The 25,435-nt window shown below is 41.7% G+C and overlaps 2 protein-coding genes across 2 annotated transcripts in view; one reads left to right on the top strand and one right to left on the bottom strand.

Moving 5' to 3' along the window:
• Positions 1 to 63: 63 nt before the first annotated feature.
• Positions 64 to 5,639, bottom strand: nmnat3 (nicotinamide nucleotide adenylyltransferase 3). The gene is made up of 4 exons (XM_079228955.1): positions 5,498 to 5,639; positions 3,457 to 3,640; positions 2,525 to 2,610; positions 64 to 690 (listed from the first exon to the last, which is right to left on the bottom strand). Exons 1-4 carry the CDS (start codon positions 5,607 to 5,609, stop codon positions 284 to 286), a joined length of 789 nt encoding a protein of 262 aa, XP_079085081.1. The 5' UTR covers positions 5,610 to 5,639; the 3' UTR covers positions 64 to 283.
• A 4,097-nt stretch (positions 5,640 to 9,736) lies between these two features.
• The window catches only part of LOC306743105 (calsyntenin-2-like), a gene marked incomplete at its 5' end in the record, with an annotated part of 143,335 nt that continues 127,636 nt past the window's right edge, over positions 9,737 to 25,435 (top strand). Inside the window, one exon of the mRNA XM_079225588.1 lies at positions 9,737 to 9,809. Within this exon, the coding sequence (XP_079081714.1) occupies positions 9,737 to 9,809 (73 nt within the window). The remainder of the gene's footprint in view (positions 9,810 to 25,435) is intronic.

The raw sequence follows: 25,435 nt of genomic DNA, 5'->3' as shown, positions 1-25,435 counted from the left end.
ACCACTCAGACAAATTCCTTTTCAAATATACAGGATTTTATTTCCATTTATCCAAGTCTGCGATGATGTGAAATGTGTAAAACTACAAAGGATGAAAACTTTTAGCAGACAAATATTCATTGGCACTGTGACACAAAGATGAGGCTCAGTAATTGCAACACTCCATGCGTAAGTGTATGTTTGCAGGTTGTGCAAGTAAAGAAAGTTAAGAAAGCTCCAGTCTCTGAAGGGAAGCACTAATCTGTGGGTGAATGTTCAGCTCGATGCTGCAGCAGTCCATCCATCAGTCATCCAGACTCTTCACAGCCTGCTTGGCGAGCGGCCTCAGCACTGTGCCCTTATTTATCGTCTCGCTGTCCTGCGTGTAGAGGTTGTGCTGGTGAATATATTCTATCACAGAGTCTGGGATCAGGTATTTCACACTCAGATCCCGTCTCAGAGCCCGGCGGACCTCTGTGGCGCTCGTCTCATTCCTCACCCATTCCCTCACAAGGAAAATGTTTCGACGGTGGCGCGAGAGCATGTCCGACATGTGCACGGCTCGCTCGGGCTCAAGCCCCCCTCGACTGACGCAGACGAGGCCAAAGCGTCCAACCACCTCCTCCACATGGTCGTCCTGCCATAGGCCAGGAATCTTGAATGTTTCTAGGAAATCAGCTCCACACAGGAGCTTTAACTGTGGACAGGGGCCTGAGGGGGGAGGAGGAGGAAGATAGTGAGGCGGACGCCTGCTTCATCTTAACTAACCAACTAACCAAGCTATCTGGGAACATTAAGAGAAGCGATATGTTGATATGCAGTGAGGGGCCAGACCTACAGCTCACTAGGATTTATTTTGAGAATATAAAATTGCCATGATTAATAATTCTGCTGTATGATGCTTGTTGATTTAAATAATTCCTTATGACAATAATAACGGGCTTGCCTCAATTTAGACCCTTTAATCCTTTCTTTTTTAAAGCCAAAAAGTATTCACTCATTAGACCAGTCCACTGGGTGTTTGCCAACAAGCTAATTCAATATCAAGCTACAAAAAAATGGAAAACCCATAACAAAAGATGGAAATGTCTTCTTGCACGAGTGCTCATATTGCTGAGGAGCAAATGCAACAACTTGATGCAATAGTGGTGTGAACCTGCGATGAAAAGGTAAGTGAACATGTTGAGTCTGGACCAGGAAGAGGAACAATCTCAACATTAATAAAACTGACTTACTAGTTTTGAACATTACACAAATTAGATATGTATGTTGCTGGAGGCTAAAGAAAAACATATCAACACCAATTACTGGGAGTTCAAATTTTGTCAATAACACTCTAACTGAACTTTGACTTGTGTTTAGAAGACTCATCATAGATTAAAATAAAAGAGACCAAAACAGCATACCAACCTTTTTGTTTTACAAAATACATATTTTATCCGATTAATTTGGGATAGATCTCACAGCCAATCGTAGATCTTTATTCCGTGTTGTGTAAAAAAGCAGAAGGGCCCAAACAAATATCCTTGTAAAGGATGTGAAAGTCTTCACAGTATTAAACCTATCCTTAATACTCTTTAACCACATTCACTCAATTCCACAGAGCACAATGATGCTTTGCACATGCTAAGCACAGGCTCAATAGTAGGGATTGCAGCAAATCCTTAACCCTAACGTTGTTAGAAGGCTTGTTAAAAAACGTGATGAAGTAATTTGCTGAAAATAAGTCAAGCACTTTGTGTTTTTTACAATGGAAGAGAGCCAACAGTCATGCAAGTGGATCTCTAAGGCTTTACTTGCATGCTAACATGCTCATAATGAAAATATCACACGCATGCATTTTTCGACCTTGCCTGAACCTATATAAATTAAGGTTGATCAGCCACGCCTCTTCAGTCCTTCCCCTTCCACGTGACACATATTTCATTAAATCGCCAGGTAGACGACTGTATGATCGTATAGCAGCAGCATCATTTAGCGATTTTCCACGCAAACATTCACATATCTTATGAGCTTCAAATCTCTGTTTATTTGTTTCATACACGCTACACAACAGCGTTTCTGTATTTTCCAGTTTCTCTCCCAAAGTCAGATCGTGATTCTTTGCCCCAAAAGGAGACACGGCCGTGGCGCTTGCTGAGCCGATGCCGGTCTGTTCTATAATGTTTACCCTATTCACCATCTTAGTTAAGCATGTTTGCATGCTAATATTTGCTATTTAACATGTGACACAGTGTGAGGCTAAGACTGAGCCTGATCTTTAAATATATATCAAAGTACTTTAACCTGCTGGTGGTGCCAAAGAAAACATTCTGCGTATCACTAAAATAATTATTCATTATCTAGGAACGATGAATGTCTGAACAAAATGTCATGGAAGTTAATCAAATAGTTGTTGAGATAATCACTTCACTTGAATCATTTACTTTTTAAATTATATTTGAACCAAAATGGTGGACTGACCAATGGACAACGCCATCCCAAAATGAGAGAAAAGACATGCCCGAGTGCAGTTAAAGTGTTTCTGACAGTTAGAGGTTCTTACTTGAGAGGGGAACAGGGTTTCCACTGGAGTCGTCGTGTGTTCCTGTGCTCTGCTCATACTCATTCAGAATACCCCCATAATGATACCTGTCCAACGATCAAACATATGAGAGGGAGAGAGAGAGAGAGACTTAGAATATGTTTCTTAAATTTAAGAAATGGTAATACATAGACTTTTCCTTATTCCGATTTTTTTTAATTCTTAAGTAGCTAGTTGTGTATTAATACATTGTTTACTCTGTTTATGCATGAGCATAGCTGCCATTATTTAAATCTAAACATCATACCAATAAAGCCTCATCAAACTGAACCGGATTAGGAAAAGGGAAATGAGTCACAGAAACTAAGCTAATCAAGTAAAGCTTCTTAAAAAGTGCTCCAGTACATTTGCATGTGTGAGTGTGTGTGAGTGTTGGGGAGTGACAGGACTTGTGACGTGGCCTGCTCACAGCCTTTGTATAACAACAGGCTACTTCATACCTTGATCAGCACCCGTGTTGCACAAAAACTCATGAGGGGATTTGTAAAGAATGCAAAGTGAGGAAGAAGTAGAGTGAATACATTACAACATGTACTACCTTAGGCCAAATACATGATAACACATTTCATATCCCTGCACAATAAACTGCAATATGGAGTGGACCAATACTCTTGGGTATGCTTTATTCACATCACCTACTCTCTTCACTCATATTCATGTCCCAGACAGCCTTTTGCAACTACACCATTCCCACTCTGTGGGACATTAACAGCAGGTGCCCCTGATTTCACCTCATCAAAAACCCAGTTCTGACATGGGTCCAGTCTAGTCTGGCAGCCCCAAAGAAAATTATCCTATGGTCTCTAGCATGATCTTGCACGAAAACCTTCTTCTTTTTTCATATTTTTTTTCAAAAGAAGCAACTCTAATGTGGCTTCAAACTTGTTGTATACCTCATGGTGACCGCAGTCTCCGTCCAGTCTGGCTGTTGGCTCTCCCATTCATCAACCGTGACCCAGTTGGAGCTCTGGAGCGCCAGCTTTGCCATAGCAATTCGGTGCCTAGCCAGTACGAGGCCCTGCTTTCCATAGCCGTCATTTACTGGAGACACGATGCCACCCACCACCTGGTACTGGCCTGAAGGGAGAGAAGAAGATTAATACAGTTTTTCTGGGTCATGATAGCTGATACAGAAATGGAATATAAATCAGAAGATTAAGTAAATCTCTGAGATACTGATGTTAATATTATTAGCGCTTCGTCAAATCTCACATTTGAAGGCAATTTTTCTTAAAAACAGGGTGATGAAGGTGCTTGATCACGTCATGGAGTATATCATTTTGCAGTGTAAGCGATTTGAAGGATTTAGAAATTGCCTTAAGCAATGAGAGTTAGACTAAAAGTTTTAAAATTCTAACTTATATCGGGGAATACAGAAGCAAATAGAGTTAATAAAAAGAGACTAAAAACAGCTCCAGTATGCAGCTTTCATAAATGTTCTGATGGTTACCCTGAAACAAGTCAGCTGATGTCTTATAGGTGAGGGGTCAAAGGGAAACTGTAAGAGCATTATTTATGTCCCTGCTCAGTGAAATGCTGCACTGTGAATAGAGCTGACTTAGTATGACCAGTATAATGATGTTGTTGTGACCGGGCCAGAAACACTAATGCAGAGCAGCTTTGGAGGTTAATGGGTCCGGGTTTTTATAAAGGGGACCTGTGTGCTGACATGGTTGTTACATGGTTACTTGTCGTGGCAGCGCATGACAAGACACACAGCTTAAGGTGACTGAGAACAAGGTGTGAAACTTAAGTCCTGCAACATCATAAAAAAAGGTATATAATTGTTTTTATACTTGCAAACAATCGATAAAATTATTTTATTGATTCCTCTTGTTGTCTATAGTTCAGCAAAGAAGAACATGGGTTTTTTAAAGCTGCCTTAATTGATATTTAGGCCACTTGGGTGCAGAAGGCGATCCAACGAGCTGAAACAAGTAGCCCTCTAAAGTCGTTATGGTTAATGTGCTAGAAAATAGCCAACTGTCACATCAGGGAGAAACAAAGCAAAAGTAGCATTGATTTAGAGCTTGTTTATGGCAACCTTATTCTCATTTGAGCTTTTGGATTCAACTCCTGAGAGAAAATATCTACATCTTTAACTTGCAAGGTGCTCAAATTTCTGCTCCAGCTTGTCTATAACTTTTTTATGTCTGCTGTTTGGTGCTGGATAGATCATAGACAGAAGTTGTATCAGGGCCTGTAGGCCGTAAACAGCGGCATGCTGCCACTTGATCATAAAATAAATAAATAAAATAGTTATAATTAATGGGTTGCTATTCGCTATGCGTGTACATTTTACGACCACCAGCCTCAGCTTTAAATCAATGCGAGCATGATAGTAAAACGTGTTTCGTCAATACACTGTATTTTACAGTTTCAAATGTCCTAGAATACTTTTGTCTTTTTTTTGCCATTGACTAATTATGCAAATTTATGTCACATGCCCCAAATCATGTTTTAAAAACTAAAAATATGATGTAATGGAACTTCCAGCAGTAATATACACTATATGGACAGGCTGGCAGGTTTATTATATATTTATTTATGTCTATTCTATTTCATTTTAATGAGTGCATTTTTAGGTTTCTAAACAATACATCATCCATCATCGTGGCATGTCTTGATAAACCGTATAGTGAATAGATAAATTAAAAATAATAAATCAGGTATAATGATTCTTATGACAAAAGTTCTGATCAGTCAGAAATAAGTGCGTTTTAAAATATGAATAGCTATTTACAGACTGTGTGGGATAAAACACATAAGAAGCCTCCTTTTCCTTTACAGTAATTCACTACATGTCTACAACTGGGTCGGCAAATTGATCAAGAGATGCAATAATTACGATCAGCGTATATTATGGAATAGAGACATTACAATTGGCCAGAGGCCACCAAATGTGTGCTTTCCTGGCTAATGTCTGGATCTGACCTGTGCTGTGCATGTGATCTCTGGCCAGCTCAAACAGCCTCATGTGCTGGTTGGTGATGGGATTAAAGGAGCCACAGGCTAGCAAGATGAGTGGAACACGGTGGGTGGCCATCTTGGTTTACCCCTCACACCGCTGTCATAGAACCTTGGGAGGGGGGGGCAAAAGAAAAGTAAAATGTGGAAAGACTGAAGAAGGCTTGCATAAGTGTGTGTCCTCTTCAAAAACATTCTACTGGATACTGTGCAGAAAAACTTTAGCTTGTAACTTACATCTACAAGTCATTTTGCAGGGCTGTAACATTTGGCAGAGGTTCGTCTTAGTTGCATTTACCAACTTACTTATCATTTGGTGGGAGTTTTTAATCCCAAAGCACCTTACAATGTATGAGAATAGCATTTGTATTGCTTATTATATATGTTTGTTTTCTTAGAATTAGTAGTATTTAATTAACGTCCTCTCTGTCTCATGCTATGGTGTCACTTTAATGTGTTTAAGTGCTCCTTGTTTAAAAATAATATCATTCTACAATACTTATTAGGAACATTGCTCATCTACTGTATACAAACAGTGCACGGCAGACATTAAACAAACTGCATTGAAAAACTTTGTAAACGTTGACCTTGTGTGACAACACCGCAAACTGACAGTGTGTTGCATGTGTCCGGTGTTCACCGTCTTTGGTGACTTCAATCACAAGTAACTTCCTGTGTGGAACTGCACAGCACACTTCTTTGGTCCGGGGTTGTGACAGGGCCATGATATGCGCAACAGAGAAAGGGACCCTCACAGTTCGCTTTGGCGCAAACTTACGTAACTTAGAAACTATGGGAGGCTGTAGGTTTTGGGAGCTGTTACGACGCAAAGGACAGCTCAAACAGATCAATGACGTCTTGGTGTTGAACCAGAAGCTAACATGAATTAGCCTCGCGTGCAAAGCGACAAAACCCCTTTCGAATGAATGTATAAATGACGCTGAAAAATAGCGCATTGAAACGGTCATATAGCCAAAGACACAACATCTAAAGTTAGGAATGACAAAGAATAGGGTTACCTTCTTTTCACATTACTGTTTGGTAAGTGTGTCACACTGTTTCCACTCCCCTGTTCTGAGAAGCTGTTGGTCGATAGTTCCGCAGAGAAAAACTGACTGAAGTGCGACCCCTAGTGGAGGAAGGTTAATCTGCGCAAAGGGACGGAGCTCTCCGTGGTACTGGAATACACTGCACAAGTCTTTTAAATGACACGCAGTGAATAGCCCGACATTGTTGTCATGCATTAGTTATTTATTTGCGACCAGTATTACATTGGCATATAGAATTTCAATAATGTATTGTGCCTCTGTGGATAAGGAGAATGTCTTCTCAGAAGAAACCGCTTCTGTAATCATGTCAGCTGACCTTTACAGCAGTGCAACATCAAACAGTTACCTGACCCCGGTAACCTTTCATTCCATTGTTGCTAACTGTTTGTCAGACGGAAAGGAGAAGCTTTATCGAACACTAACTGACTGTCTGACAATGGATGTACGACAGTTGGCTTTTCTAATAACTTGCTTTGTCGCAGAGGGACATGGATAACATTGAAAGAATGCGATGGTTCAAGTAAGCGCTATGGCATTGGTATATACCAGTAGAAAATACAGTAAACTGCCCAATGAATACAGTTATGGCTGCAAGAAATGCACATGTGCATACTGGGTATGCATGTACAAATAACCTTTTTCACATATTTCATCGTAAATGCAGGTGTTGAACCTGACAATGAACTATTGGTTACAGATGCCTTGCATTTTAAATCTTAGGTTTATTATAACATTCCTTTATTCCTTAAAACTTTAAAGTAAAACTATTGTGTGCATGCATTCCTCATTTTGTCCTATGTGAAGACAAATACTGTCTTTTTTCTGGGCTAAAACTTCTTATTGATTTTACTGCTCAGACTGTAACCAGAGAGGAGTTTGTCTTACCCAATAATCTGTGATGTGACACCAGAGTTAGTGCAGATAAACAGGAGAAGAGCTCCCAGATTCATAGGGATAGAGGAACATTGTCACGTTTGGATTGTTTTTGGAGGTAATACTACTATAGCATATAACTAGGATGTTCATTTTGAGTCGAAAATGTGAGACTGGTATGACAACTAGGTCTAGATAGTGTGATCTGAAAGTTTAATTTATATACTATACATTTTCAACTATTTCAGGGTTCATATTTGCAATTTATTTGCTTTTTAATGTAGATTTTTTGGAAATTAAAGTTCTTATCACCGTGAGGATTAATCATATATGTGTTATAAACAACACTAATTTGGCAGACATAACTTGTTGAGTTATCTTTTTAGCTGTAAACATTTTGGACTTGCTCGCTAGAGAATACAGATGCTGGAAAAAGTGGAAAGTAAACAAGGCAAACAGTCTACACATTTGTGTGAAATATTGAGAGTAAGATGTAGTTGTCAAAAACAGAACAAGCAATACTTGAGTGATGCACAGTGCATATCTCCTTCTGTCACCTGTCCCGAATGATTGCTGAGCTGATGGCTTGGTAGAAGGAACATCTGCTCATTACACCATCTTTCCTCTGTCACTGCTCTGCTGTAAGTTAGCTGGCACTACCCATGGAAACAGTCAATTGGGAGTATGTGTGTGTTAGTGACTGTGTGCACATGTTGATGTGGTCCTGCATGTGTTTGTCTGCATGTGTGTGTGTGCATTTGCCTGTTCTGTCTTTCTTATCCTCTTAACTCACTTGAGGTCTGCTCTCTCTCTCTATCTCTCTCTCTCTCTCGCTAATCCTCAGAACACACACCCACACCCAACACACAAAGCAGCATGGGAAAATAATTGAAGAACATACGGCCGTTACAGAAAACCAGGGATTCTGCCACAGGGTGAAAACTGGAAGACTCAAATCTGCGGTGGGGAGTACAGCTGGGCTCTTGTCAGGACATACTGTAGCAGCTGCTTCAATTGACTATGAAAGGAATGTTGCTATAAGAAAATGAAAAAAGTACACTGTTTATATTGCTCCTTAATTAAAGTGTTTTGTTCTTTAATATTTTCCAAATGTAGCCTAACGCAAGGACATTAGCAGAGGATGTGCGTCAAATTGATTGTTGAGCAATCTGAATACCAAAATTGCCAGCAAGTGGACATTGTGGCTCTTTCACGATACACAAAAGTAATTTGATCATTTTTAATGTAAAGAATATTAATTGGTCAATATTATACAAGAGCTTGTATAGGAGCTGCGTTGCCCCTGAAGTTACAGTCAATTTAAACACAATCTGAGCTTTAAATAAATTCTAGAATCAAATGTAAACTCATATATTTTAACAAACAAATGTCAGTTTGAAAATAATGAAGAGATAGTCTGATTAGTTATCCATACTTTTTTTTCTTGTGAATTACTGGGTCATTTAACCTCCTAAAACAGGAGAAGACATGTGTGCTCATAGTATTGTGATTCTCTAGGTCCCATAAAGAAAGAAAGTCACCCATTGCTTTATTTTCTGTGATTGTGGTAAGCGTCTGGTGTCATTGCCAATGGCTTGGGGTTTATTGAATTGATTGAATAACTGTAGCTGTCTTCTTAAAGAGGAATGCAATCACTGATAGCACATTCTCGGTTACAGCAGCCCTCTCCTTGCGTGTCCAAACCAATCCCTTCCCCTCTTAACAGCAAACTACCAACACGTTTACACTCATCTTGGACAGATCCCCTCCTTATACTCTCTCCTCTCTATTACTAGCCCCTTATGTCTCATTAACAGCTATGGCAAGCCCGCCCAAGAAAGACAGAGTTTGCCCAGAAAGGACGCTTGTATTCTTCAAAATAAATGTATACAATTTGTCATAACTGGGGGAAACATTGTTTTAAGGCATCTATAATCATTAAAGTGTGAAAATACATTTTAGAAAATAATAAAATGTTCACTGTTTATAAATATAGCCTTGTTTTGATACCCTTATTTTACATTATTCAACATTAACAGTCGACTGTGTTTTATTTTGAATAGCAAAATCCGGAAACTTTGTTTTATTGACGCTGTTTAAACGTCAGTATTTCTCTCTCTCTCTTTGCCCACAGTACCTAGTGACTGTCTCTTTACCTTTCCACTATCCCTAGCGCGACCGACCAGTTGGAAAAAAACAAAAAAACATCCTCGCGCTCGGGAGGTGATCCAGGATCTCGGAAGAGGAGAGGACGGAGAGACATCAACCACACTGCGCGACAAACATGCAGATACTCGGGGTCCCGTTCTTGCTGTTTTGGCTCATTTTGGGCCACTCCTGCGCTCTCGGCGGAAAAGGTAGGAACATGAGAAAGAAAAAGACGCGAACAAATAATAATTTTGCCTTCGAAACGTCTGACTGCTTTTTTCGCATTTGAGTTGCACAAGTAACGTGAGGCAAGGAAAGCACCAAGCGTCCGTCCGACAACTTCGTCGCCATTTAGCTATGGCGGTCTGGCGGTCTCGAGTAAGTTCTGCGGAATATTCAGGAACTTAATGCTTTTTTTCTTCTTTTCTTGGCAACTATTGACTAGTTACTCAAAGTTCACATAATGGAAGACAGGGCAATCAACGTGACAGGTGTTCAGTTTGGTGGGAAGTTGCAGCCCATACTGTAACGCACCTGTAAAAGGTCGCGCGCGCTGTGCATGTGTGTGTGTGGGGAGGGGAGGGAGGAGATTCTAATAATCGATTAAACATTTGCCCAATAATAGGCAATAGTGTAATCACCCATTATAATGTCTTATAACCCAATTTAACAGCTTTTTTTCTCCTAAATATATTCCATTTATGCATGACACGTTACATAAGACAACGAAACACAGCAAATGAGAAACTAATAGGGGATGGTGCCTATTTTAGATTAAACATACTATAGGAATTCACATATTAGCACTCTTCTTCACATAACATTGTGCCTGGTAGGCAACCTTACATGCCCCTGTCGCTTTTAACATGATTAACACCATAGAAACAACATTTATTGAGGATATCAGCAGTTATTGGCTGGTTGGCCAGTGATGATGATTTTCTAACTATGATAATCGCTTAGTACTCGGGGAGGGCATGCACGGTCACGGCGTTGCAACCAGTTAAAATCTTACCTGTGATATTCTCACATATGCCCCTCTCTCTCTCACACTCTCACACACACACACACACACACACACACACACACACACACACACACACACACACACACACACACATGCGCAGTAGTCTATGAAGGGCAGTGGCGGTTACAGTGGTATTAATTAGGTCTCTGGGGTGAGAACTCGGGGCTGACTGGCTGTCTGTGCTCAACCAAACATTATCATTATTTTCCTTGTTTTTAAAAGACCTCCATATGACCGCGAGCCAGAGGGAAGACTAACTAGGTTTAGCTTAAGTTTAGCGAAGAGCCTGTTCATTTATTAAAAGGTGAATGTGGAAACTGTATATGTGGATATACAGTATATGTCTCACATATATATCGACACACACACACACACACACAATACTGTGCCGTTGGCTATGCAACGCACATATACATAATCTGGTCTGGAGGTTAAATATAATGTTGCCAAACAATTTATGAAATGGCTTTAGAGAAATCATTATACTTTTGAGGCCTCTGTGCTGGCTGGATGTTTGCTTGCTGTATAAGAGAGACACAGATTGAGTTTTTTAGTTTGTGTAGATTTTGCATTTACAAGCTCAGCAGAATACAGTACTGTATATACATAAGACAAAGGCTTGCTGCTGAGAACCTTTACATAAGAAGTCAGAATATAGACCAGAGCACATGAATACCAAATAGCACAAACTGAGAGGATTTAAAGGGGTGCTGAAAGAGAAAGAAAGGGAGAGAAAAAAAATTGAAAACAAGATCAGATTTATGGGTGTCTTTTCAACAGAGCCGTCTTGCTGCATTATCCTCGCCGGAACATAAATCGTGAAAGCGATATGGAACGTGGAAGCATAACTCAGGTTTTCCTCTTCTATGCAATGACTGGTGAAACAATGTGGAAACGGCTCTGCTCGTCCTGTCTCCTTTTTCTTCTTTCCCTTTCTATTTCCTTTATTTCCTCAGCTTTATCATTGTATTTTCTCCCCGTTTCTTTTCTCTCTCTCACTCTTCCTTCGACTCTCTCGCTGTTTGTTTGTCTGTGTTTCATCGTTCTCCTTCCCACTACTTTTTCCAAGCTCGAGCAACCTTCATTCTGATTTCCAGAGCAGCCGCTCTTTCTCTCTCCACCGCTTTAGATTCAATTCCGAAGTTTTATGGGCTTATGTGAGTTGTATAAGTGGTGAGGCCGTCTTCTTTCTTTTGTCTTACTTTTCCTTTTCTCATCTGGAGAGTGTCACATTCTGGAGAGTGTCACATTCTCAGTCCATCCCGGGTACCTCTGCTGCCGACGACCCTCCTCAAAGCCATTTATATTCTCTCCCTTTCCTAGCCTGTCCAGATTCTCTTTCTTTTACTCCCGTTGTACCTTTTCTCAGATGTTCTCCACTGCGAAACCTTCTCTCTCCTTTACTATCCCCAGTTTATGTTCTTTATTGTCAAGGTGCGTGCATGAGTTGGGATATCAGGCAATTGTGTTGAAACAGACTGAGTACCCTTGTGCTTTGTCCTGGCATTTATAAGTGTGTGTGGAGGAATGTCAGGTCTGGGCGCTCCTGGAAGTATATGCAAATGAGGGCAGATATGCAAATGAATGTCCTAATTTGGATGTTAATTACTCAGCACGGCTAATTATAATATGTCTGATGAGGCGTAAGGTGGAGGAGAGGAGCGAAATGGAAGGGCTGCCATAGAATGCGATGAGAGTGTTTGTTGTGTTTGTGAGAGAGAGAGAGAGAGAGAGAGAGAGAGATAGAGAGAGAGAGAGAGAGAGAGAGAGAGAGAGATTTGTGTGTGGGGTTGCCAGTATAATGCCAGCTGGTCCAATGGGCCCCAGTGGGGCTTTCTGGTCAGCACTGCTCAATATGTGGTGGATAAACATTGCATGCATTGCTGACTTCTGAAAGACACCCTTGCACACATTGCCCTGCTCTCTCACTGATGCACCGACACACATTCACACACTCGGACACTCCTGTACTTAAAACTATCTGAGTGAACTTTTTTAAAATCTCTTAATAAAGACAGACGTATTTTCCTCTTCGCCAGGTGGCAGCTTTTCATTAAATGACTAAAGTGGTGCAATAGAGGAGAGAAAAGAAAGGAGAAACATGCTGTGCATGTGGAGTTAGAAACACAGAGAGTGGGACTGAAAGAATAAGTTCGATGTACGGCTGGACCATATGGACCAAACATTATATCTCTCTTTATCTTTAGGCTGAATTGCAATACACAATATATATTGGTATTCTCTACAAAGTGGGCTAAATGTTCAGAATACAAAGCCACATGAGATGGCACAAGCAATTTTATTAAAACAGAACATATGACACGGTTAACCACCGTCCTAGTTTTCCCTGACAGCGCTACATTTTAAACAACAAATCCATGTTGAAATCGGCAGGACGAGAGCTAGTTAACGTAAATGGGAGTTGCAAACGGTAACAAGGGAATGTACAGTATGTAGAAGTACATGGTATTTATTGTTTTACCTTTGTTTTTTATGGTGGTATCGAATTGTTATAGTGAATCTTGGAATTTCATTGTTGTCGGTATCGACTGCTAAATTTCTGGTTTTGTGACACTGACATTGATTCGCTCAGCCCTTCCCTGTCCAAAATGTATCATCAGAAAGAGTGTCTAATCATGTGCTGGATGAATACAATTTCCACAGATCAGAAAGAAAATATTAGAAATTGAATGAGTACGTATTTTGATGCAACACAACATTATTGGACCAGCCTGGACTGTTCTGTTGTAGTCTGGGAATCCAGTCGCTGCCAGTCCTTGACATAAAGATCGTTTTGACATTGATTTTGGCGACCAATGACGTCACTTGTGTGTGCGCAAATGCTGCCAGTTGTTGTCCATGTTGGTTTTGGTTCAAGAACACACAACAAGTGACATTTTTGCAAGATATGCGAGGTTGTGTGCTGCCAGAACTCCAGTCATTACTGACCAGTTGCTCAGTGTGTTGTCTAGTGTATTTAAGGTTTGTGCCACTTCCTGACTGAACAGCGCGAATTAGTGAACCATGTTTCGTTCCAGACGAAAGGCTTCATCTACTAAATATTCTTAGCCTTGGGTTTTGTGCTTGTGGCCCAAGGAAACATAAAAACAAGTTATGGCAAATGGATTCTAATGATAAATAAGTGACCTCCATTAATTTTCTTGATTATTAAATACACAAGTTTGTTGTCCGAGATATAATCATATTACTTTCCTCATCGTGTCTTAAAAATCTTTTCTTTTTCTTTTTCTGAAACCAAATCAAATAAGACCCAAATTATTCTTTTGTTTTAGCTTGTTTGTTCTCACCGACATGACGCAAAAACAATGAAAAATAGCCTTTGTGTTGGCAGCAATAGCAGATCCAAGGGCAAAGGAGGAGGCTGAATACTCTTGAACTTCCATGTAGTTAGTGGAATTTTTAGTCTTCAGATAAGTATTCAAAATTCAGAAAATGGCTTGACCTCAGTCATACTTTGGCTGAATAGAGCAATGTTCAACAGCAACTTACAAACTGAACTGATTCGGCGCTGTGCCTCTGCTGTGTCCGTAAGTTGGTGTCATTGAAATGTTATCTATGGTCTCTATGTGCACAGGCCTAGCAATCCTTTTATTAAACAATAAGCCGTGGTCTGTTGTGACTCATGATAAAGCCTGAAGTTATGAAGACATGCACCACTGCACACTGTTTTAATTATAATTCACATACAAACGTATTAGCCTGCTGTGTATTTGTACACCTAATACAATGTGTTACATTGTAGTGTAGTGTGTGTTCAATGCAAGCCAAATATATGAAACACACACACACACACACACACACACACACACACACACACACACACACACACACACACACACACACATCCACTCACCCATCGATTGAGTCATCTCCGTATCCCTTTCAAGTTGTCCTGTGTGGGTCTCTTGTATGCGATCCAAAGCCTCACATACGCTTTGAAATGGCTTTAAAAAAAAAGTATTGCTTTTGATTCCATGAAGTAGCAATCATGAAAGAGCCATGTATTTTCCATCACGAGATATGATTCTGGAGATGTTTAACAGCCACAGGTTTGCGTGTATATCGGAGAGGTATAGGCTACAAAGTGAAACTACATAGTGTAACATCACAGATCCTACAGCAAGTCATGCCAAAGGAAATTCTTTTAAGTTTTCTAATACTTTGCCTACAAGGCAACTAAGTGTGTGAGTGAAAAACAAATCACAACAAAAGAATATATTGAGAGGAGAATGAACATAACTGTGTGTGTGCGTGTGTGTGTGTGCGTGTGTGTGTGTGTGTGTATGTTTGTTTGTGTTTGAAAAACAGACAAGAAAGAGAGACTGTGAGGTTTTACTCACACCTTCATTCACGTCCGCATACATACACAGACTCTTGCACCTGGTGTACCTGAAGCTGCAATTTATGCTCAGGAAGAAAGAAATCACAGCAGGGAGGGAAAATCAAAGTATGTCCTCGAGAAGAAAGAAGGTTTTAATTTTCATTCATCAGTCAGAAGTGTTCTCTCTGTCTCTCTTCCTGTGTTTTCCTCTCTTTACCACCCCACCTTTCTCTGGCTGTGTCACTGTCTCTATTCTTCTCCCCTCCTGGCAGCAGCACATTAGATTTGAGGGTTTGGATTTGTGTGTGTCAGTGCAAATATCTCAGATCAGTCATATTTTCATCTTCGCCTTCTTTTTTTTGTACATTTTCCAGGCTTGAGCCTCCCCTCACTACAGAGAGCATGTCCTCACCTTGGCCATTGCTCTTTGTGCAGTCGTTTTTTTTTATATACATCATTTAGATGATGTAGTTATAACGTGTAACTGTTTTGACATTGCTATGTCCCCCATCTGTGTTTGTGTGTGTGTGTGTGTGTGTGTGTGTGTGTGTGTGTATCACATTTGTATATCGTGTCTCTCTGTGTGTGTATAATGGATTGTTTTTGCAAAATCCATTTTAGCAAACTTATCATTGTCTACCTGAGACACCTGCTGATTAGACACTTCATGTCTCTTGGGCTAAGATTACATTTATGAGCTGTTGTGTTGCATGAAAAGTTAAAAAAAAGTGTTATAGGCCAATTAAAAGATGGTTAGTTTGAACCTTTTATATATATATATATATCTTCTTTATTATTCCCCAATCTGCAAACCCATGTGCCTGACATACTTGAAACCAGACTGAAGTGCGAAAAGTTGTTAAGCTATGAAATAAATAATCATATACCGTAATTGGAAATCTGCAGTATTTCTTTTCAAATGTTCTTGTGTGGAGGTGTTTGTTGTTTAATTAAAAATTCCCAGTAGGAATAAGAGAAACTAGTTTATTTTTCCGTTCTTTCTAAAATTCTGGATCTTTTGGAAAAAAAATAAGTGTATTTAAGGACAAAATAAATTTTCTTCTTCTTCTTTCTTCTTTTTTGTGGTGTGTTCTGTCTTTTTTGCCATCACCTACTCCATGTTCTTCAGCTTTCATTATGTATAGCACAAGTAGGAAAGTTAGGACGTGTTCTTGGCAGAAAATCTATGTATTAAATATAAAAAGTCAGGGACCTAAAAAGGTGCTTTTCTTTTGGCGTTTGCAGAATTAGACCTAATTTAACACAGTTTGAACGCCATAATTGTCATGTCCTTCAACAAGTGCCCCTATATATTTACATACTTATATTAGACCATCAAAATTATGCTTATTCATCTAGTACTAAGCAGATCAAAACCTGCTATAGTTTAGCACATGCAGAAATATTCACTTTCTGTCACAAGTTACTGTGACAGGAAGTGTTCTCCTGGGACTTAATTACCTCATTTTGTGTTATCCACTGTTTGTTTATAATTTCAAAGTATTATTTTGTGTGTCCACATGAAAGATGAACTGTGGGCAGAGGGCTTAAGAGGTAATTTACACTGTATTACCGTGAACCCAGCAGTGTGATTACCAGTCACCAAATGCTTTTTTCCTAAATATGCATGTGTCAGAACGGAGCCTCAATTTCCGATTTGTATTGTATTCACCAGCTTTGCCTTTGTTCTTTCCAGTAGCAGTTTGATGAATAGTCTGTTGTTGCCCTCGGAGTCATTTGATCCTCCTCCTCTGTGTGCTCTTCCTCCACGATATACTCATCTGCTCTTTCAACCTGACTGCTGAGCACTATAACACAACCTCGCTGCTTTCAACCCGCTTTTGTCTCTCTCTCTCTGTCCTGAAAGAGAACGTGCAGTAATTTACCACCTACAACTATTGTGGTCAACATAGCAACATTTCCCATCAAGTCTGTGTCACAACAGATGAGTTTACATTTTTACTTACTCTGGTGTAATGACATTTTGTGTTTATTTTATCCTCGGTCCACAGTTTTCGCTATTACAACTCTGTTTCATGTCAGCAAAAAATTCTATTAATCTTTCTGCAATTTCAGCATTGTTTTTGCACACTCTGATAATGCTGCTTACTCAGGTTTTTCAAGCTCATTATTATTAATCGATTGATATTCGTCATCTCACACGGAAAATGAAACATTCTTTTTATCAGTTTGCGCTCTACTGGACCTTTGTGCATTCTCATGTACAGATGCATTCTTACTCTCATATACGACGACTATATCCTTTTCCGAGGTGATATATCCTCCTACGAGTTGTCAAAGAAAGACGGAGAGCTTTGTATTGTAAGTGTATGAAGTGTTTGTGTGTGAGTTTCATAATTGGTTTCATTGAAAATGTGTTCATGAAAAGATACCTGGTCCTTACACTGACAATCATTTCGTATTATGTTGCTTCACATGGCTCAAAGGTAATTATTTCTCTCTTTTGACTTGTTAGTGCATACAGTATATGTTTGTGTGCTTAGTTGGATGATTATATGTAGTCATAGACTCTCCTAATGCCTTGCTATAAATTAAATGTATTTATACATTTGTGCTTCAGTTTTTTGTGCTTTTGGTTTCTGTCGAGGGTGGATGTAGTTATGACAACCAGAATATCTTGGGGATCAAGGATATGTTTTATATACCTCATATTTCTGATTTCGGATCTTACATTATTCAACTTGCAATTTGAGCAATATCTGCTGCCGTATATAAAAAAGAAAAATAATTCCGATAATCATCTACGTATATGCTGAACATCATAGCCGATAATCAACCGTTACTTAGAATATATTGCATCAGTTTCTGTATAGTTTTGGCAAATGGAAAGGTTAATACAGGACTATCAAACACAATCTGTTCCATCTCAGACAGAGGCAGTGTTGTTGTGAAACAAATAAACTTGTTTTTCGAAGGCAGTCAGATCAAAGCAATGACGGTTCTCCAAACAAAAAACCTGGTAAGAAGAAGCAAGAATGTCCTCTTCAGTCTACCTGTCACAATTAACCCACGACTGAACAGTTACATTTCTATTAAAATGCCAAGGCTTTGTGTGTGGATTGCTCACCCCCACATCACGGTGGCACTTTTCCTCTGTAATTATTGTCAATTTTCTTCACAAGAGAACAATAAAAGTATTGTATTGAGTTGAAAAGACAGAGCCACTAAACTGGCACATCAGATTGGTGTTCAAGAATTACCTTTAGTCTATAGTTGAAAACAAAGAAATGCTTGGAACAGTCGGCTTCCTTCCAACATACTCTTAATATCACTCACCTTAGACTCAATAATTAACTTTTTACCACAACACTAGTCAGAAATGATCTTTTCACTTTCAAATTATTAGATGAGTAAATTCAACTCAAGCAATACAAACTTTAGAGTTTTCATTTTTCCATTAATGCGATCCACTGGAAGCTTTAACTATGTTTCTGAAATATGTTGTATATTAATAAAGCGACGGGTCGAACTGGAGCACATTGCATTGATGAATGTGTCATTTGTAAGCTTGTTACAATGTGTTGAATATCAGTCACCATTCACCTTTAAATCTTGGATTAGTGGTGTTTTGAACCTATGATTACACCTTATTTGTTGCAGGAGATAGATTTTAGTGAGAGTGTAAAGTAAAGCTTGAGCCACAAAGGCGGTTTTGTGGAGAGGGAGGAGCAGCTGAGGGTCACAGATAAAATAACAAGAATGGAAGGGTCAATGCATGTAAATATGAGAGCACTGATCACACTGCTGATGTTTTAGCATTAAAACACATCACCAACCCTCTCTCCTCCCCATCCTCTGCTCTCTCCCCATGTGGTCGCTCCCCCATTATACTTTATTTGAAATTATTGACCAGAAAATGTTTCTGAGTTGTCAACAGAAAGGAAAGTGCTCTTTTTTTAGAAGCTATGGCAGCTTCAGACTTGCAACCTAGGGATGTAATTGCTGTTTTCCGTTATTGGACATTGTGTGTTATTTCTCTTTCATACCTTCCCTCCCACTGCTGACCTTTTCCCCTATAGCTTTTGCACTGACACCCCCCTTTCCCTCATGCACAATTAAACACACACACACACGCCCGCACACACACACGCCGGCACACACGCCCGCACACACACACGCCGGCACACACGCCGGCACACACACACGCCCGCACACACACACGCCGGCACACACGTCCGCACACACACACGCCGGCACACACACAAGCGTACACATTCACTTAGCAGCTCCCAATCCTCTGTAAAAAGACGTCTGTGTTCCCCAGTAATATGAATCAGCTGTGAGTGGAGTGGTCCATGATGGCAGCTCTACAAAGGATCTGACAGATGCTCAGGGTTGAGACAAATCAGAGATAAGATGGCCAGCTAACTCCTCTTGTTAACCCTCTGACCTTCATCTCCTTTGCTCCCTCTGTCCACTTAACTGACAGATGTATAGAATAGATCCTTACTGTCATTGTGCTTATAAAAGTTATACTCTTCTTAGCAGCTCTTCAGCACTACTGTAAGATTGCTCACATTGAGGCTGTGATGTCATTCAATATTAAAGTACTACACTGTTTACCTCTCAAGGTGCTGTTTGCCTCTCAAGCATCATTTCTTTATTTAGACAGTAGCCTGGAGGAGCAAAGTGAAGGGGAAACACTGGTAATTGCTCGGGTAGTGGTGACATATATTCACCAACTTGAATTTTACCAGCTCTAGGCATTCTGTTGAGTAGTATCATTATGTTCAGAAGATTTTCTTCCTTTAGTTTTGTGTTATTTCCACTGTCTTTGAGAAATGAGGACAATTTTTGCAGCCATGGTGTGATTTGGAAAAATCTGAGGCAGTGATGCTACCCTCTTTGTTATTATAGAATATGCAATTCATCCCCATTGTCAGATATTGATTTTGGGAGAAAAGTGATGATAAACAATGTTTTCTTTCCCACCCTGATCCCCATGGTAGATTTAAACAAACTGCTAAGAGTAATGTGGTTTGGCTTAGTCTTAAATTCAGAAAATGCCCTCCACAGTCTTCTTACTTTTGAGACTTTGGGACTAATATACTCCATATATATCATATTCACTCTTGTATTGACCTACCTACCACATTATATTTTGCTGCGAGAGGACGAAGAAAACAAATGTGATGAAGAAAAGATATTGGCCTCACGATGACATACACACATAAATGTCTTTCCTGCCTCAGAACTATAGTTCATCTGGCAAACTACGGAAGTCTAAAGTGTTAAGTTGTATCTTTTTACTAGAAGTACAGTTCACATTGTAGCAGACTGACATCATCTTCAAGAGCTCTCTAGAATTTTTAAATGTTATCAGATTGACGATTATTGTATGATCTGTCCTGTGCAGGCTTTAGTCACCTCCAGTGTCCTTCGACGTATTGAACTTCCAGCTTTCTCTCTTTGGTGTTTGCCCCCCTTGAAGTTAAAAGAAGACACGGAGGACAGAGATGCATCAGAAAATACAAAAGAGAGAGAAAATAAGCGGGCGAGAAGAGAAGCGATAGAAGAAAGACCATAAATAGGGTGAAAGAACAGAAGCCAAGGACGGAGGAGAAGCGAGATGTTGGAGAGAAAGAGAGGCATGCAGAGATAATAAAGATGAAATGAATGAAGGAAAAAATAAGAGCATCATGACAGAAAAAGAGAGAAGATAAAAGGGAGAGAAGCTGTGCTGTGTGATGATGTTTGCCATTGCCACTCATTGTTTGACAGTGTGAGCGGTCGGCGGAAAGCCCCAGAGCGATTCATCATGATTATGTGGTGGAAGGCAGGAAGTGTCACAGCGGGCAGGGCCGGGCACAAGAGAGGCGTTGGCTCCAGCCAGGATCGAGTTGGTCACATCCGCTTTCGTTGTGTCTCTGCTGTGCCCTCTGGATATATCAGTTTTTACCAGCTGCAACAGCGTGTGGCTGATATTGTTTTCAATGAATGAGTTTGTGTGTGTCTGTTTGTCTGTGGTCACGTAACCTTTTAAGGTGTCTAGTTCAAAAGTGTGTGTGAGAAGATCAAAATGAAAGCCAAGGTCGAAAATGGGTGTGGTGCGACCAAGGGTCCGGGGTAGAAAAAGGGGAATTTGCCATCGGCTACTGAGCCGATTTGGCGCCGTAGCTGCGATCCCACGGCAAGATGGTCTCCAATTTGACCTCTGTTTCTTTCTTTTATGTGGGTAGTGCTATTTGTTCTGCAGCTCCACGTGATGTGTTTGATGACACACACACACACACACACACACAGACATGCACAGACATGAACAAGCATTTAATGGCGTGTGTACTTCCTGTTCACTAAGTCTCTAATGTATAATGTGCTGGTAGGGAAGTCTAAATGATTAATGATTGCCTCTGTAGTGTGTCTGCCAAGGCTGCAGCTAAAACCAGTCTCATTCTCTCTTATTGCTGTCATTTCATGAATATTGCTTGACTCATAAATAAGTCCAGTTATGTCCATCTACCACCAATACGTCATGTTTTTATCCCTACAACTGCCTCGACAATTGTTTACTTATCTACATAATAAAAATAAGGATCCATGAAAGCTTTTTACGTTCACTGATCATTCCTGGACAAAATCTTATTGTACGGGAAGTATTTTACATTTCCAACAGACGCAGCAAATGGGGCACAGTTAGTGTAAGCAGGCTGACCTGTACTTCTTTTGACGAGTATCCTGGACTTCATGTGTAAAATGATGGAGTGCCTCTTTGAGACAGTGTTGCAGCACTGGACTCTTTGTTGACTGATGAATAATTCCTGAATCTGCAGTGCATTTAAGCACTAAAGATACCACAGATAACACAGAGACGCAAATACCACTTACTGTTCTTATCTATTAAACCATGAAGCTAAACTGGGCAGGTACTGTCAAAGCCGTCATCTACTCTAATCACTCAGTTGATAGTCTGTATTACGGAAAAGTGTTGGCGCGTTATCATGCTGCTTTGTGCCCTTAGGCCCTCTGGAATATGATTACCTGTCTGTAGTGTTGCACTGTCAGCACAATCTTGGAGGCAAACCGAGCAGAACCTCATTTAGATTTTTTTTTATCTTGACATTATGTGCTTGGACAGCGGATCAGCTGAATGTGAATACTTCTCTCTGTGATATTATGCAGCATAATCTATATGTATTTCAATCAGGAGAGACTAGTTACGGAGAAACATAATTTATTACAGGATCTAATACAATTGCCTACAAAAGTCTTTGGCGATTGGACTCCTTCCTGAATTAGGATAAGCAACGAGGTAGTAATGCTGACATCTGCGCCAGCAGAATCCCCCCTGGAGTCCAGACACTGGTGGTGGTGGCGGAGGAGGAGGAGGAGAAGGAGGAGGAGGAAGAGAAGGAGAAGGAGGAGGAGGAGGAGGAGGAGGAGGAGGAGGAAGAGGAGAAGAAGAAGACCACCCCCCCTCACTGGTGGTGCCCGGGGTGGAGGAGGGTCGCCTTGGTTAGAGCTGCAATGACAACTGACAGCCCTGCGGAGAAACCATTTAAAGTTAGACAACAACGCTGTGATTGGCTTAGGGAAACGCTCTGACAGGTTGGGTCATTCACGCCCCCCAATCAGCTGATGGAGTACCCGCTCTGAGACTACAGCCTGGCTCCTGAATGACCCAGTGAGTAACTATGGTCTTCCTTACTGAACTTACGCTTAAGCTACATTTCAATCAGGAGAGACTAGTTACGGAGAAACATAATTTATTACAGGATCTAATACAATTGCCTACAAATGAAATGTGCAAAGTCTTTTTGCACATGGCGATTGATTGGACTCCATCCTGAATTAGGATAAGCAACGGGATAGTAATGCTGACATCTGCGCCAGCAGAATCCCCCAAAAAGGATTTACTTTGGCGTGACCAAATAAAGCCCCCCTAACCTACAGCCACGCGAAAGCCTAAGCCCCCCAGCAACCCACATCCCCTCACGCGGCGTACCCGGGTGAGGGGGAGCACCCCCCCCGTACTACCCCATACCCGAGTGAAGGGGGTTTAAGAAACAAAGTAAAAGACTTGAAAGGTCTCCAGGGACCGCAGAACAGGATACGGGGTCCCCAATGACCGCAGCAGCTAATAGTGCCGACTACAATCCTGCACTACTCAAAGCAGGATCCGAACAGATCCCGAAGAGTGACAGCGGGGTCCGGACAGACCGCAGGCAGCTAGAATTAGGGTCAAGAAGGACCACAGACGAGGACAGATGTGGACATGTGTAGCCCGCAGAACAGGACAGGGCGGATCCGCACTACCACAGTAAAGTATAGGGGGATATTAAGATCCGTAAGTGATAGAGGGGGGTCTCGTCGCACCCAAGAAAGAATAGGTTGAGTCAAGGGAGACCGTAGACAAGTATAGGTAGGGTCCGGTGTGGACCGCAGAACAGACTAACGGAGGGTCTCCGCTGCAACGTGGCGCAGCGATACACCTACCGGAATTATCAGACACATAATTGACTAACATACAACTGACTACTACTAAGAGACCGCAGAACAGGACAGGGGGTCAAGTCTAGACCGCAGGACAGCTGAGCCGGAGCATGCCGCCACCCATGACGCTCCAAGCCGGGGAAGTCCGTCCGGGAAAGAGAGGTGTCATTTACAGTATGACCGGTCACAGATGGACCGCGAAACCAGAAAGGCCGGGAAAGAGAAGGTGACCTACTATGGAGGGACACGCTAAGACCGGCAAGTGTCAACTATGGCGGGTCACACCGACCGGCGAATACAGTACCTGCATGACCTCACCCAGGTCCCGAGCCTACCCTACTCGGACGTGTCCCGTCCAAGCCTGACGTTCCGCCGGAGCACGACCAGGACCAACGCCTGCCCCTCTGGCAGGACACGACCCGGTCGACACCTGTCACCCTCGGACAGATCACGACCAGGACCAGAGCCTATCCTACTTTGCTGGGTCACCACGACGCCTGGCGAACGTGCCAGACCTGACAAGCGTCCTCATGGACGGGTCCCGTTCAAACCAGAGAAACGAGAGCGGGTGGTTCACCCTCTACGGCCGGATAGGAAACTGGAAGAACACGTTAAGCCAGGCAACGTCAACCTAGGAAACTGAGAAAGCAACGTTAACCCCAGGAAACTACGAACAGATAACATTATGCCTGTAATGACAAGAAACTATTACGTTAAAACAGGCAACGTCAACCAGCGAAATAGAAATTTTACGTTAAGCCGGGCAACGTAAACCAGCGAAAGCAGGGAGAACCGTTTAAGCCAGGCAACGGAGAAACAGGAAAAGAGAAAGCTTACTGTAGATGTGGATCCCAAAGAGGACCCGCAATCTGCGCACGACAGGGGGAAGCGCACCAGGTTCCTGGCCGGAACGAGACATGCCCGTACCACCAACACTATCGGTGTCAGTACAGACAGACAAGTAGTGCAACACACACCACCACCACCAGTTATATGTAAGCCTTACCAACCTTACGGCTGCAAGGATCTCTGGTTTAACAGGATGGTGTCGAGGTCCGATCGGATGTAGGAGGTGAAGGCGGACGAGGACCACCGTCCCATCCTTTGGAGGGCTGTCGCGGAAATGCCTTGGTTTGCCGCTGAAATAGCCGCCCCTATTCTAAACGAATGCCCGGAGTAGTGTTGATGAGCTAGGTGGCATCTCATAATGACAATCTTGAAATGACGGAGAAACCATGACTTTGACACGGCCATCTGCCCCGGGGTAAGAAACAGGGGGGCAGGGCCGCGAGACTTCGGTCGAACCTGGAGATATCTCAGCATGGAATTAAAAGGGCAGAAAGGGGAACCCGTACGAGCCACAATCACGGAGCCCGCGCCTCCGCACTTGGAGTGTTTGAGAAGTAACTGATAATGACTAGTCAGGAAGGTCAAGTCCGAAACCGTAACGTCCCTATCCGGGTCGAACGGTTTGGATGCTGTAAACTCCCCGCACCTCAGGAAGGCATAAAACGCTACCATGAAAATTGCCTCGAGCAGCGACCAATGTACGCGGAAAACCCCTGTCCTGAGTACGGTAACCATCCTATGTAATATAGGGAGAGTGATAGGCGCTCTCTGATCAGGAGCGCGAGAAGACGCTTTAGCGATGCCTCTCAACAACAGCTTAACGGCCGCATTGGTAAACAAACTAGGGTAGGCCGGATCAGAACACCTCATAGTAAACTGGATACCTGCAAGCAGACTACGAATATAGGGGGGTTTGAAATGCCGAACATCTGCGCAGTAGCAAACGAAGGCACACACGGTGTTCACTAGAACCGGTTTAGGAGGAACGCCTACGGAACTGCAAAACAAAGAAAATGTGCACCAAGCGAAATCATGTTCAAGTTTTCACCGTCGAGACGGCTAACCCATTCCTCATGTACCGCCCCGCGGACTCCAAATAATCCGCCATCCTGCATCGAGTTATGACAGCATCAGCGTGTGGCAGGACGGGATGGCTACGGGCACTG

The sequence above is a fragment of the Taurulus bubalis genome (assembly GCF_910589615.1).
Source record: "Taurulus bubalis genome assembly, chromosome: 1".
NCBI lineage: Eukaryota > Metazoa > Chordata > Actinopteri > Perciformes > Cottidae > Taurulus > Taurulus bubalis.
The sequence above is the reverse complement of the archived record's forward strand: the minus strand, read 5'-3'. Positions and strand labels throughout refer to the sequence as shown.

Coding starts and splice junctions, on each gene's coding strand:
- nmnat3 (XM_079228955.1), bottom strand. CDS start 5,609: ATGGCCACCCACCGTGTTCCACTCATCTTGCTAGCCTGTGGCTCCTTT. Junction 3,641..5,497: donor AGATCACATGCACAGCACAG/GTCAGATCCAGA, acceptor CTCTCCCTTCAG/GCCAGTACCAGGTGGTGGGT. Junction 2,611..3,456: donor GAGACTGCGGTCACCATGAG/GTATACAACAAG, acceptor ATCGTTGGACAG/GTATCATTATGGGGGTATTC.